This window comes from Meleagris gallopavo, chromosome 6 (assembly GCF_905368555.1).
Source record: "Meleagris gallopavo chromosome 6, MGAL_WU_HG_1.1, whole genome shotgun sequence".
Lineage (NCBI taxonomy): Eukaryota > Metazoa > Chordata > Aves > Galliformes > Phasianidae > Meleagris > Meleagris gallopavo.
Window position 1 is genome coordinate 19,263,436 of NC_139409.1, and position 13,028 is coordinate 19,276,463.

At 35.5% G+C, this 13,028-nt stretch overlaps 1 protein-coding gene across 2 annotated transcripts in view; it reads right to left on the reverse strand.

The window, feature by feature from the left end:
* Positions 1–707: 707 nt before the first annotated feature.
* LOC100544965 (macrophage mannose receptor 1-like) overlaps positions 708–13,028 on the reverse strand; it is a 34,434-nt gene continuing 22,113 nt past the window's right edge. The window contains exons 21-30 of one of the 2 annotated variants that reach the window (XM_085227315.1): positions 12,473–12,578; positions 10,602–10,663; positions 9,963–10,062; positions 8,614–8,846; positions 7,262–7,427; positions 5,262–5,414; positions 4,082–4,198; positions 3,668–3,835; positions 2,480–2,515; positions 708–2,137 (exon numbers count right to left, since the gene is read on the reverse strand). In XM_085227315.1, the coding sequence (XP_085083441.1) occupies positions 1,938–2,137; positions 2,480–2,515; positions 3,668–3,835; positions 4,082–4,198; positions 5,262–5,414; positions 7,262–7,427; positions 8,614–8,846; positions 9,963–10,062; positions 10,602–10,663; positions 12,473–12,578 (1,341 nt within the window). In that variant the 3' untranslated portion in view covers positions 708–1,937. Of the gene's footprint in view, positions 2,138–2,479; positions 2,516–3,667; positions 3,836–4,081; positions 4,199–5,261; positions 5,415–7,261; positions 7,428–8,613; positions 8,847–9,962; positions 10,063–10,601; positions 10,664–11,444; positions 11,642–12,472; positions 12,579–13,028 lie in introns of both variants that reach the window. The other variant, XM_085227314.1, reaches the window with a different exon arrangement.

Here is a 13,028-nt window from a genome sequence, read left to right on the forward strand (position 1 = left end):
GGTGGTGTTTTTCTCCTTCCATTTTTATCCAAAGTCCTCAGTTATTTCCTATTTCCTCTTGAGAATAACTGTGACTCCTTTTTCATCACAGGAGTGATGGGATTATAGGATTTACTATATCAATTCAGGAATTTTTTCTTACGTGTTTTTATTTCATTTTATATATGCTTTCCTAGGCATTCAAATTATTGAATTAATTATATAATTATATATATGTTATATATATATTATATATTAATTATAGAATTTACTTTTGATTCACTGCGTTTTTATCTCTCTAAATAATCTGTAGTTTTTGGTGGTGGGTGTTTTTACTACGTCTCTTCGTTAAGTACAGTCACGCAGACATACTAGAAAGGGAAAAGTCTTACAATCCAGATATGTCCTTCGATATCTGTGATTGGAGAGCCTTCCCTACAAACTCAGCCAAAGCTGTAGAATAAGGTATGTCCATCCAACAGAGGTGCATAAGAGAAGAAATGAAAGCTCAGGCAAAAACATCTGATACCAAATATGCGATGCCTTGATAAAACAACTGAAGCAAGGAGCTACTTCCATTCTAAGTCGCTAACAATAATATTTTTACTTTATTATTTACTAGCTATCTAGAGAAAAGGTCAATTATAAGGATAATACAAATACGTTCTCAAGCCAGTCAGACAAAAACACGTATATCCTAGTGCATAAACCTATTCCACATGTACAACTTATTCTGTTTAAATAAGAATTTTATTTTTTTTTTTTATCAGTCATCTTAAACATAGGAAATCCTGACTACAGTTCTTACACAGTTCTGAGAGAGCATCTGTTTCTCCTTACAGATACTTGGTAGAAGCTCCTTTGCTCTAGCTTCTTCATACACTTCTTTTCCTGAGTCCTTCTGTTTGCCAGGTGCCCCACAGAAGCTTAGAGCAAGATGTTTCCATAACTCAACTGGGATGAGAAACATGTAGAATGATTGACTGCCTGGAAGAAAACACTGCTACTGCATACAGCTGAAAAATCTCTGAAAGGGAATCTAATGCAGTACGTTAACAAATGAAATTACAGTAGGAATGGAAGAATTTTTTTCAAAAGCATAGAAGTGATTTTATTCCTCTAAAGTGGAAAGTTAGTTAATGAATTATGAGATAACATTATGCAATATAATGTAGCTATTTATCACAGCTGTGTAGATTTTTAAAGGAGGCATCAATATTGCCTCTTTTAAATTCTGAAAGCATAATTACTGAAATAAAACCCAACAGAAAGATCATCTCTTGTATTAATTTGAACCTTGTGGAAAAATTGTAATATTTACAGAATAATCCAAAAGTGCAAGGTTGTAGAAAATGACAATTGTTCCCAAAGTTCTGATCAGGAATCTTTTCAGTTAGACCAGGAATCTTTCTATAGGAATCTTTTTAATTACGTTTCATCTATGTATTTATTTATTTGTAAAGAGACGATATGTAACTCACAGAGATAAGTAGGGTAGTAGGTTTTACATTAATGAAAAGATACTGTAATAAACGATGAAGCCGCAATTCTGAAATAAGCAGCATTTTCCTTCACAGTCTAAATAGCACCAAAGCAGTACAACAGGAAAAATTATGAAGAGATAGGAGTATTATTTCCTTCGTATGCAAAAACAAAGAGAGAAATGAGTTAAATAAACAATTTCACATAGTAAACATCATAGGTTTGCCCTGACTCTTCTCAGCCACACTGATTTATGTGAAAAACAGGTGTACTCTTCATACTGAACAACAAACTGAAACATTTTGGAGAACATATCTAGGTGTGTATGTGCATGTTTACATAAAGCCATTAACTTTATATCTGTGAAGGGATAAGACTATTATTTCAGTAGAAAAATACAAAGCTGCCATAAGATTTGACTAACAGTTGCACAGATTGGTTTTTGTTTTTTTGGAACTTTGGGGTATTTTGTCAGACTATTTGTTGGCATGTGCGTCATTTCCTTGGATATCCACTGCTGCTTCTGATCCACTCATTCTGGCTGAAATACTTACTTGGTTTTGTCCTTTGTTCCTCAAATAGAAGTAAACTGCACTTACAGCTCCAACTATAAAAAGGGCTAATAAAACAAACAGGCATATGATACCAGTAGAAAGCACTGTCTCCATTTTCTGTCCTGTAAATTAGTGAAATAGAATCAGCACTTTGAATCTTAAGAAACTTCACAATCCATTCATAAACAAAGTTTCTTTAACAAAAAGTCAGAAAAATGGAATACACGTGTATTTTCTGTTCAACACATTGGGTTTCTTTATTCACACAACTGAATAAATTACAATTAGACAAGTTTGACCAAAAAAGAGTTTAATTCAGAATTACGTGTATTTCCTGCCTCTAGATATGAATTAAGTTTACTGAACTTTTATTTTTAGGTATTTTCAAAATTAGTATTTAGAAACTATATTATTATTTTCATGCTGTATTTGAACATCTGCCACTGAAAAGTCAGCCTACTTACCCATATTTTCTGGTAACATCTCTGTCTTTTCTGCAGCTTTCGGAAAGAAAAGAAAATATTTATTCTGAATGGTCAAAAAAAGGGAAGGGATTTTATTCCTAAGAATTCCTGAGAATTCACCCCAAACCCACCTGCTCTCTCAGGGAGATAGAACTAAGCACATGCAATCTCTAGAAGAAATATCACAGCATTCTACTAAGAGCATCTGATATTAACCAACAAGAAATGAGATTATTGCTGAATTTGTTACTTCCAAAAGTATTTTCAAACGTGTTTATTTCTGAGAAACTGCCCCCACGATCTGTATTCTTTTTTAGGCATTTTCAGAAGCAGAAGCATTTCATGAATGGAGATCTTGTAAGTTAGAAATGTATAATGAGGATATTGAGCTGAATATGATCTGTGAACTTAGCCTCTTTCTGCTGGAGACAGCCATTCCTTGTGGATGTAGTCTCTACTGTAATTGCACTTCCTAAACTTATCAGGTAATTGAAAGGTGAACAGAAATATGAAGTCTGCAACACCGAATGGTCTTATTTACCACTTTCATTTAGTGTCATTCAGCTATCAAACCTTTGAATTTTCTAGCAGGTGATCATTTTGCATCCAGAGACAATCAGCATTTTATTAAATGTGACTTTACAATGCTAAAGATTGATGACAGATTCCCATGTCACTCTTAGTACTCAAACCATCAGCTCAAAGGAGAGCAATGACAGTAAATCACCAAATCCAACATCAGATAGAGTTTGCATTGCATTCATCAGAACACGTTTTTTTGAGAAAATACTCCGTTGAAATGAAACAAAAATTGCTGCTTTTGAACTTAGATGGTGTGATATTTGATGGAAAGATCTAAGGAAAACTATCTTTTTATTAAAAAATGAGAAATCTTTGTTCTTTTGGTTAAACATAGGTATCTGAAGTATTCTTGAGAGCTGCGTGGAGCTGCTGATGGCAGTTTCACAGGACTTGGAGCTGCAGCCTTATGAGGAGGCAGTCAGAATCCACATGGAATACCCTGCTGTCCCTGAGATTTCAGTATTTTGGAAACTGAGTGCTGATATTTTTGTCTGCTGGTTTTACATATAAGCTTGTAATATTTTACATTTTTACATGTTTTACAAGGTGTAATTTAAATACATTTGGAGACGTTATTAGCTTCAATACGTTAGAAGTGTTACTTACTTTTTGCTTTTTTACAGATATATCCTTTTCTGAAAGAACAAACGTTGGTGTTCCAGAACCCAGTCAACGCACATACTTCTCCACAGTCTTTATGCATCCTGTTTGTAGGCTCCCCAACTTGCCAGTTGACAAAATCCAATTCTGACTTGTCTGTCCATACCCATTGTTCTGATATTTAAAATAAGTGTATATGTATGAAACAATGACATAGAATAGGTTGTGACAGGGAAAACAGCAAATTTTAACATGGATAATTGTTTCTGTTACACTTCTAAGTGTATGTAAACACACATTGAAATAAACATATTTGATTTTTATGTACTTTTCTAATATGGATTTTTGCTTTCTTCTTATCAATGTATAATAATTTTGTATTATATGGTAATACATGATTAAAAAAAATGAAGATATTACCTCTGTCATCTCTCTTTAGCCCTATCCAAAAGTTTGGAGATTTTCCATGAAGTATCTTAATGGTTTCTGCCAGAAAGTTTGCTTCAGTATAGTCTCCTACAGATACCAAGTCAGCAGCTGAAAAGTATTAATGCATACATCACGTCTCCTTTTTTTTTTTACAGGTTAAGTAAAAAAACATTTGAAAAATATTACTGATTCAAGTAACATTCACAAGTCTTGTTATGGTTACTGTAATACTATATTGTATATTGAGCATGAGTGATCTGTGTGGCTACAAGTCAGTAAGACGACAGGGATTTTTTGTTTAGCCTTCTGCAATTTAGAGAAAACAAACTGCTCTTTCAACACTTTTGGATAGATCCAACCACACTCCAGACTGCAGGTAGGCTGAAAGCAATATGTGGGATGTTTTCAGCACCACACATCCTGTCACTACAGCTCTGTCACTTGCCAGTGGCTAGGCAGCAATTTTAGCAGTACTTGAATCATGAAGGTGTTCAGTTGGACTAGATGATCTTGGAGGTCTTTTCAAACCTTGATGACTGTATGAATCTGCATCCAGAAGTTGTTATATTTTCCAAACCCCCTAGCAGTACTAGTTCACACATGTGTAGTGCTCACCATAAAAGTCATCTACCTGACTTTGCCATGGGTATATGTGCTGCAGAAGTGTAGGAACCTACAGTATGCACAAATGTTCAAATGCAATTTTTCCTTCTGGCTACTAGGCTACTTGCAATTAAAAAAAGTACCACTCAGAAATACGATGTTGATGCATAGGATGTTTCCTTACTTACACTGAAATGTAAGCTGTTTCACAGCAACGCTGTGTTAAAACTGAAGAGAAATCTGAGACGTGGAATAAAACACTGATCCTAATCCACATAGAGCTCTTTTCCCCACACTACAGCTGACAGCAGAGTTTTTCTTTTTTCCCCAATTACCAATTTCCATAAAACTACTAGGAACCCTTTTTTTTTTTTTTTTTTGAGATAAGAATATTTCTCCTGGTAATTGAGATATCAATTATATTATGAAATGTCATGAATCTTGTTTTCTTCAAAAAACAATATAAAAGCATCATTTGAAGTTTTGAAGTAATATAAGACATTCATATCAATATCACCCATTATTTTATTCCACTGCATCTTCAGTCTTTCTAAAACACAACACTCACCTAGTCGGGCACACTCCTGATGAGCTTGAGACCAGCTTTTCTTCCTGACAGCCTCAAAGTAGTAGCAGTGACCATGGAAAGGTATCCAAGACTTGTGTCCTTTTGATTCAGGGCAATTTCCAGGAAGGTGAGGAGGCTCAGCAGGGGCCGTTACTAGTAAGAGATAGGTACTGGAAGCTACCATTTTTTTTTTTTCCCCCCATTATACAAGTAAGAAAAGATTAAAAAAACCTATATTGGGTTTGTCATCAGAGAACTGAAGCATGTTCTAATAAGAGCTTGAGTATGGCTTTGTTTGAGAACTTACTTTTATTTGTCAAGGTGATTAAGAAGATACACTAGTGTATAAGCAGCATGAATTATCTGTAATTAAGATTTTTGTCGTGAATAAATCAATAAAATATCCAACTGGTGCTTAAATATCTGCCTGATTAGTTAAAACTTAAAAAAATAAGTGGTTTCTGACTTCAGCCTCAGTTTTTGACTGGATCAAAACCTTGTACCAGAAACTATAGTTGTGAATGAAAGGGTTATAACTCTTAACACTGCTTGCAGAGCTTTTTATTAAACTGCATCCTAATAAATTCCACAGTGATCGATACATTAGGAAGATTTTGGACAAGATGATAAACGCAGATGGAAAGCAAATTAAATGCTCTGCCAAATTGCATTTTCTTCCTGTAAGTCTTCCACAGTCTACTTCTCCCCTTGTTAAGGAACATTCAACTCTCAAATTAGATTTCCATAATATTGAAGTGGAAGGGATATTATATATAAACTCCAAGGATTTTTTTTTTTAGTCAAATTACAGCATCACGAGATGTGATTTGGCATGCAATTTCACATTTTCTAATAGTTCAATATCTTCCGTACTATTGAAGAAAACAAGAATATTTAGCTGAAGCGTAAAATTAGGAGGTTCTTCAGTGGGTTATGTACTTTGTCCTTGTGCTCACAGGTGACAAGTTGATATATAATTACATCATTTGGAACAGATGTTTGTCATTGCTAGTCTTAGCTATTTCCAGTGATAGAAATTCTCTAACATGTTTTTAATTTGTGTTTTCTGTATTTTATCCTATGTTTTGTAAAAGCTTTGGATTTATTAAAATCAAGTTTTTCTCCCCGTATTTCTGTCTGTTACTCCTTTTCCAACTCATATCAAATAAAAGAATAATTAAATTCAATTTCTTTAGGGTTGGTTTTCAATATTTAAATTTGATCATCTATTTAGATAAATTATTCCCACCATTTTTTAATTAATTAATCCATTTCTCTTAGCATTTTGTTTCTTAGTCATTTGCACAACCTCAATTATAATCCTCCTTTATTAATTCTTGTTTTCTAGTAATCTGAATATCCTATTTGAATAGCAGTCTTTTCAATCTCTGATGTCCCAAACTGTGTACAGAACTGCAGGAATGAAGTTTCTGAATGACTAAGAAATCAATAAGTACTCACAGTCTCGATTTCTTAGGGTTCTGGTAATGACTATTATGAACTTATTTACTTCTGGAAAGAATTCCCAACAACACTTAACGTGTGTGTAATGCTATAATGGGATGATAATAGCAGGGTGGCAACGTCCTTGGCTACAGCAAATGATAACGAGCCCAAACGCAGATCCCACAAATACAGAAATACAAGAAAAAAGAGCTGCTTACCATTGGAAGGCCTCAGGTAGGAAGGAATTTCTGGCAAGAGATGCTCTCACCTCCACTGCCAACCCTTAAATGAGGTCTGGGAAGGGGTGGATCCTGGCTCATCCCTTCCAATCACTCAGGTGCAATGCATACACCTGAGCTCCTCTGGGCTGGCCCTGCCTTCCCACCAGGTGCTCAATCACTGTTTCAGGACATGACTTAGCATTTCCACTACAATGTGTTACTTAGCTGCTTATTGTATTCTGATATACTAGTGCATAAAACAAGGTGGTTTATTACATTAGCACAGTTGGTAGATCCTCACACCCTCTAGCTAAAACATATTAAATCGCTTACCATCTGACTTCTTACAGATGGAAAAGAGTTTCTCCTTGCATGAAGCTGTCTTCCAGGTTCCATCAGTATCTAAGTAGACACATGCTAATGTCTGTTTTGGTTCCCCGCTGGACCACTTGCTGTAAACTAATCTCCATCTGTCAATCCAACGATACTTGCCCTCGGTCTGGAAGCAGAATGCATGCAGTAATTTCAAGGATGCTGAAAGTCATAAACCTGCTACACAGGTTCCTTAGAGGACTGTCATGTAACCAGTATGGATTCAAATGCTTACAATCACCACTTTTTTGTGCTTGCTAACTGTAACAAGATATGCAGTGTCTGTTACACACAGATATGATTGCAGAGTATTTTTCTTTCAGTCATCCAAAAAGTATCCAACATTAATTCAGAATATTTTTTGAGTATGGAGATATGGAATGGGAAAAAAAAAAAAGAGGAGAGAAACATGAGTGAAGACAGAAGAACTGAGAATTAGGTAAGACAAGGTTGTATCTCCACCCAAAAAGTCTGCATGTTGTGGGTGGATATGTTCTTAATAAGCAATGCTGATTGCTATCACTTTGGTTGTGGTATCGTGACTGTGATTCATGTAGAAGAGTGTACCATGTCAAAACACACCTACCATCCAAACGTTCATCCTCCTACATCATACAATTGGCACATACATCTCAAAGACAGATTATTTTTTTCCCCCATAATATTCTAAATTTTTAATGAGAAAAATTACAACGGGAAGAATACTTTCATTGCTCAGTATGTGCAATTACCATATTATATAGACTACAGATTCCTTTATGCAATTTTTGCCCTTCGTTCTTTTCAGGATTGTGTTTTTCTACTGCTAACCATAAATAGTCATTGTCTAAGATAATTATTTGTGAACATAAACACATACATTAAAAAAAAAAAAAAAAAGATCATTCATAGATTTCTGATATACAACTAGAGATACCATGTCACAAATATCTGAGGTAAAGAAAAACATGAGAGGAGGGCAGGGTATACCCTTGCATATCATTTCTGGTATACCTATTAGATTAAATTAAGTTTATGATGGGGGAGATTTCACAGTTTATCACTTAGACCCTTTAATGACTCCATTCACAACACTGTCAAGTACTGGGATGCAGGATTATTTCCTTGTGCTAAAGCACCTTAGAGTTCTTAGCTCATTACAATCTCCTCTGTATGAGTCCTTTTTGATGAACAACATAATAGATAGGTAATGCACTGATATAATGTGCTGCTTTAAGAAATACGCTGTCAGAAATTATATAGATTTCAAGATGAGAGCATTCAGTAAGACCTGTACCTGCAAGCTTAACCGTCTGTAATGCACGTGCTCTTACCATGTAGCTGTTAAGACCAATCCACATAGGCTGCCCATATTCCTGTGCAATTAAGAACAGTAGTGACTGGCTATATGGGTCTAAAATGCTAGCAAGTTCTGAGGAATTGCTCTTGCAGGATTGTTGTGCTTCTTCCCAATTCATCTTAGAATGGGTGACAGAGTAACTAATGCCATCAGAATGGTCAAAAGCAAAGTCCAACACTGTTGCAGATGACTTATAGAGTTTAGGATCTGTGGGAATAAAAATAACAATGCCAAACAGAAGAACAAACACAAATCTGGTGGACACACATTTGGCTTGAGCAACTGAATAACATCGCTATTATTTACAGAAGTACTAGAAAATTGCTAATTTTCTTTTTTTTTTTTATAATTCTTTTTTAATTGCTAATAAGACAGGCTGAGGGAGCTGGGCTTGTTCAGCCTGAAGAAAAGGCGGCTGCGGGGTGACCTCATTGCAGCCTTTCAATACCTAAAGGGAGCCTACAAACAGGAGGGGAATCAACTCTTTGAAAGGGTAGATAACTGCAGGACAAGGGGAAATGGTTTTAAAGTTGAAGGAGGGAAGATTTAGGTTGGATGTCAAGGGGAAGTTCTTTACAGAGAGAGTGATGAGGTGCTGGAACAGGCTGCCAAGAGAGGCTGTGGATGCTCCATCCCTGGAGGTGTTCAAGACCAGATTGGATGGGGCCATGGGCAGCCTGGTCTAGTATTAAATGGGGAGGTTGGTGGCCCTGCCTGTGGCAGGGGGATCGGAGATTCATGATCCTTGAGGTTCCTTCCAACCTGGGCCAATTCTGTGATAACGTGAATGGAATATCTTCTCATTCATTTTTTAATAAATAACAGATAACTTCAAAATAACAATTCAATTTCCAGATTAAATAAACACATTTTCAGCCACCAGGGACTTCAAATCAGTAAATTCACTGAATTTTACGTAGCAGGGAGTCAAAAATAGCACACATACTCTGTACATTTTCAATATTCTCTTTGTGGCTTAGTATCTTCACGACTCTGTCTGTCAAGTTTATTTGGATAAATGCAAAATTTACTTATCAATTATGGTAATTTCTAGATTATTATGAACTTCTGTAAATAAAATGCTTAAGATTTTTAGCTATTTAATTAAACTATTTTAAATAAAAACATTTTGCTTTTATAAATTCTTTTCTTCAAAACATTTCCAAGTAACATTGTAATGCAAGATGGTCTCTTAAGCTTTACTGATATTTTGTCTATAACTAACCAACTATGAAAAGATAAGTGTGATCTAAATTACGTTAAAAAGAAAAGTAACTTCAACTTTGTCATTATGAATTCCAGGATTAGTGATACAGAACTCACCGCTGTTCTTCTGGCATATATACCCACTGGATTTATAACATGACTCATCGCTCCATTTTCCTATATCAGCATAATCTCTCTTCAGAGAAACACAGTCATACTGTTGGAGAAAGGGAAGGAATATGACAGTACATTAATATTAGTTTAGTATTAGAAGTTATAAAACTATGTATAATAGCTATGGGAAGTTTCATGCCTTCTTTTTTTAGTTCTGTGGCTCGTATTACAACTCAAGAAACACCTTCCTCTTTTCTTTTTCTCTCATCTCAGGCCTCCTCTGTGGTGGTCAACTCCACAGAGCTTACTCTGAAGAAGTAGAAGATGATGATAATGAGATAGGAATAGAGCAGATGGGCAATTGCTTCTAATGGCAGAGCAATTTTTCAGTGATATTTCACTCCTTTGAAAATCATGGAATAATAGAATATCCTGAGAAGAGACCCTGGAATAGAACCAGAAGGATCATACTAATTCTGGTTCCACACAAGACCACTCCAAATTCTAATCCTAGGTATGAGAGCATTGTCCAGTTGTTTCTTGAACTCCAAGACAGGTTTTGGGGCTGTCCTGCGGAGTTGCAGGAAAGGATTCTCAGAGAGCGATAGTATGTTCAAGGTTAAGGAGAGAATTAGAATGTACCTTTCTGCCTTCTGGTTTTTGTTTTGTTTGTTTCAGGATGTTTCCCTGAAGCACTATCAGAGCTGTAAATAAAATTGAGTCACATGTTGTGCTGCATCTTATTTGTCTTCCTACACCTCAGAAGGGACCAGAGCAAAATGGGCAAAAGCACAATGAATTAGCTGAGGTGAAGATTAAGTTGGGTCTCTGGCTTCTTTGGGGGAGTGAGATACAAAATGAGGGGAAGTTGGACAGCAAGTAGAGTAGTCACACTGAAAATGAAGAGTAAGTTCTGAAAAGAAGATAAGGAAATAAATGGGAGAAAGTGGTTTGCGTATGTGGAAAGCTATTGTATTTACAACATTATAGCATTTTATTTCAGACCTAGCAGGAGTGTTTTGTTGGTTTGGAAAGCAGGTGGCATCTATCAGCCCTTAGTAGTTTAGTTACAATTTTAAATACGGAAGAAGTAGAAAAAATTTCAACTGTTGCATGCTCTCTTCCTTCATTTACCAACATGATTTAACTTACCAAACACGTGTAAGTGTTTCCAGTGTGCTAGCTTCTAAAATTTGAATGCTATTCTTGCATTTTCTCCAAAATAGAGAGTAAATTAGTATGAAAAAGAAAACTTCATTCAGTCAATCTGCCCCAGAATATTCCCAAATTCTTAGGCAAATTTGCAGCAATAACATTCTCTTGTGCTACGTGTTAGTATATTCAAACATTAAGGCATTGTAATGGTCATCCCAGTTTATAGATAATTGAGTAAGCTGGGGAAAAGCTGAGGCAAACTGAGATGTTTAATTGAAGTGATGCTGTTCTCCACATTTAATCTTACAGTAAACTCTGAGCACTATTTACCTTTAACCGATTGCCATCATTTTCTGGACGGAGGCTGTCAAACAAAATGGGCTCATAAAGTTTTGGGGAATCTGGAGCCCAGTTTGTATAGGAAACAGCACTTCCATCAGCCCAAACAAAGTTGAGTTCACTAATTATATCATTCAAGCCAATCCAGGGATTGTATAAAACATCCTTCAAATGGTAAGTGAGAAAGGCTAGGGGAAAAAAAAAAAAAAAAAAAAAAACGAACACACAATAGAAAAGAAACTGAACATATCATGTAATCAGTCAAAACACCAATCAAGACAACAGGTAATAAAAAAATCTAATTATTTTGCTTGCTTTATTAAAATCTTGTAAATATATTTTAATTAGCTTTTAATCAGGAACATACCCAATTTGATTTTTTTCAAGTTTATTATGTCAGAATTTTACCAAGCCTTTGACTATGAAACATCTCAGTGAACAAAAGCACTTGGAACAATAGGGATAGCTCAGAAATAAGGTAACACAAAAAAAGCCACCTGACCATTTGTCGTAAGAGTTCATTTAGTTTAACCTTCAGGATGAGTTGATTGATGGATCTACAAATGGAAGCTTAAAAACATAGTCCAGGTGGAAATGTGTATTTAACAATGTATTCCTGAATTACTTCACAGAATTTAGACAGTCATTTGAAAGGTCTAATAATATAGTCATTTCTATTTATGGCAAAAGTAGACTATGAGTTCTTCTTCATTCCTTCTGTCAAACTCTATAAGCACCAGGTTGGAATTTGCTATTCTATGCCAATTCAAATTCTATGAATAATGTAAAGTAGCTTGCACGCAATGAGAGAGCAAGCAAGCCTTAGTATGACCAGCATGAAACAGATAGCTCCGGTTTTTCCAGAAATGTTTGATGCCATGACCATATAACCCATATTGAGTATGTGTATTATAAAATAAATATATCTACATACTGTCTCTTCTTGCTGCATTTCTTTTCAGGAAATGAACAACGTTTACAGAGTAAGTGCTGTTATCTAAAGGGCCGCTGTACTATACCTTGTACTTGTTCATTTTGTATGGTAGCCAGATGTCCTCCAAGGTTGATACAGTCTTTATTTGCAGTATACCAATATTGAAATTGAGAACCAAAAAATTTGTAACACTAGGGAAAAATAAGTTAGGTCATCAGAGAGTGACAGCAAAAGCAATTTAGGCATGCATGACACCTGCTAAAGTAGAAAATAACCCCATCAGACCAGAAAAGAGCTGGCAGGGACTTGGCTCTAGAGCCAAGGCAGAACTTTTCATGACTTCAAAATGTATTCCCTAACGTTTTGGAAGGAACTGTGAATGGCAGAACAAAATCCAAGCAACAATTTATAATTCACAGAAGCTCATGTGTTAATTAGCTGTGCTGGAAAAGCCATGCTCCATCATCAGACAAAGAAGTGCTGCCAACAAATAAATAAAAGCCAAGCCCAGAATTCCATTTGAAATCATGTGAACTTTTTGAGAAGTATTTTTGACATGTAAAATGTTCTAATTGAGCATTATTTCTGATTCATTCCTTCTCAAATGACTGACTGTACACTAATGTTGACTCTGTCAGTTG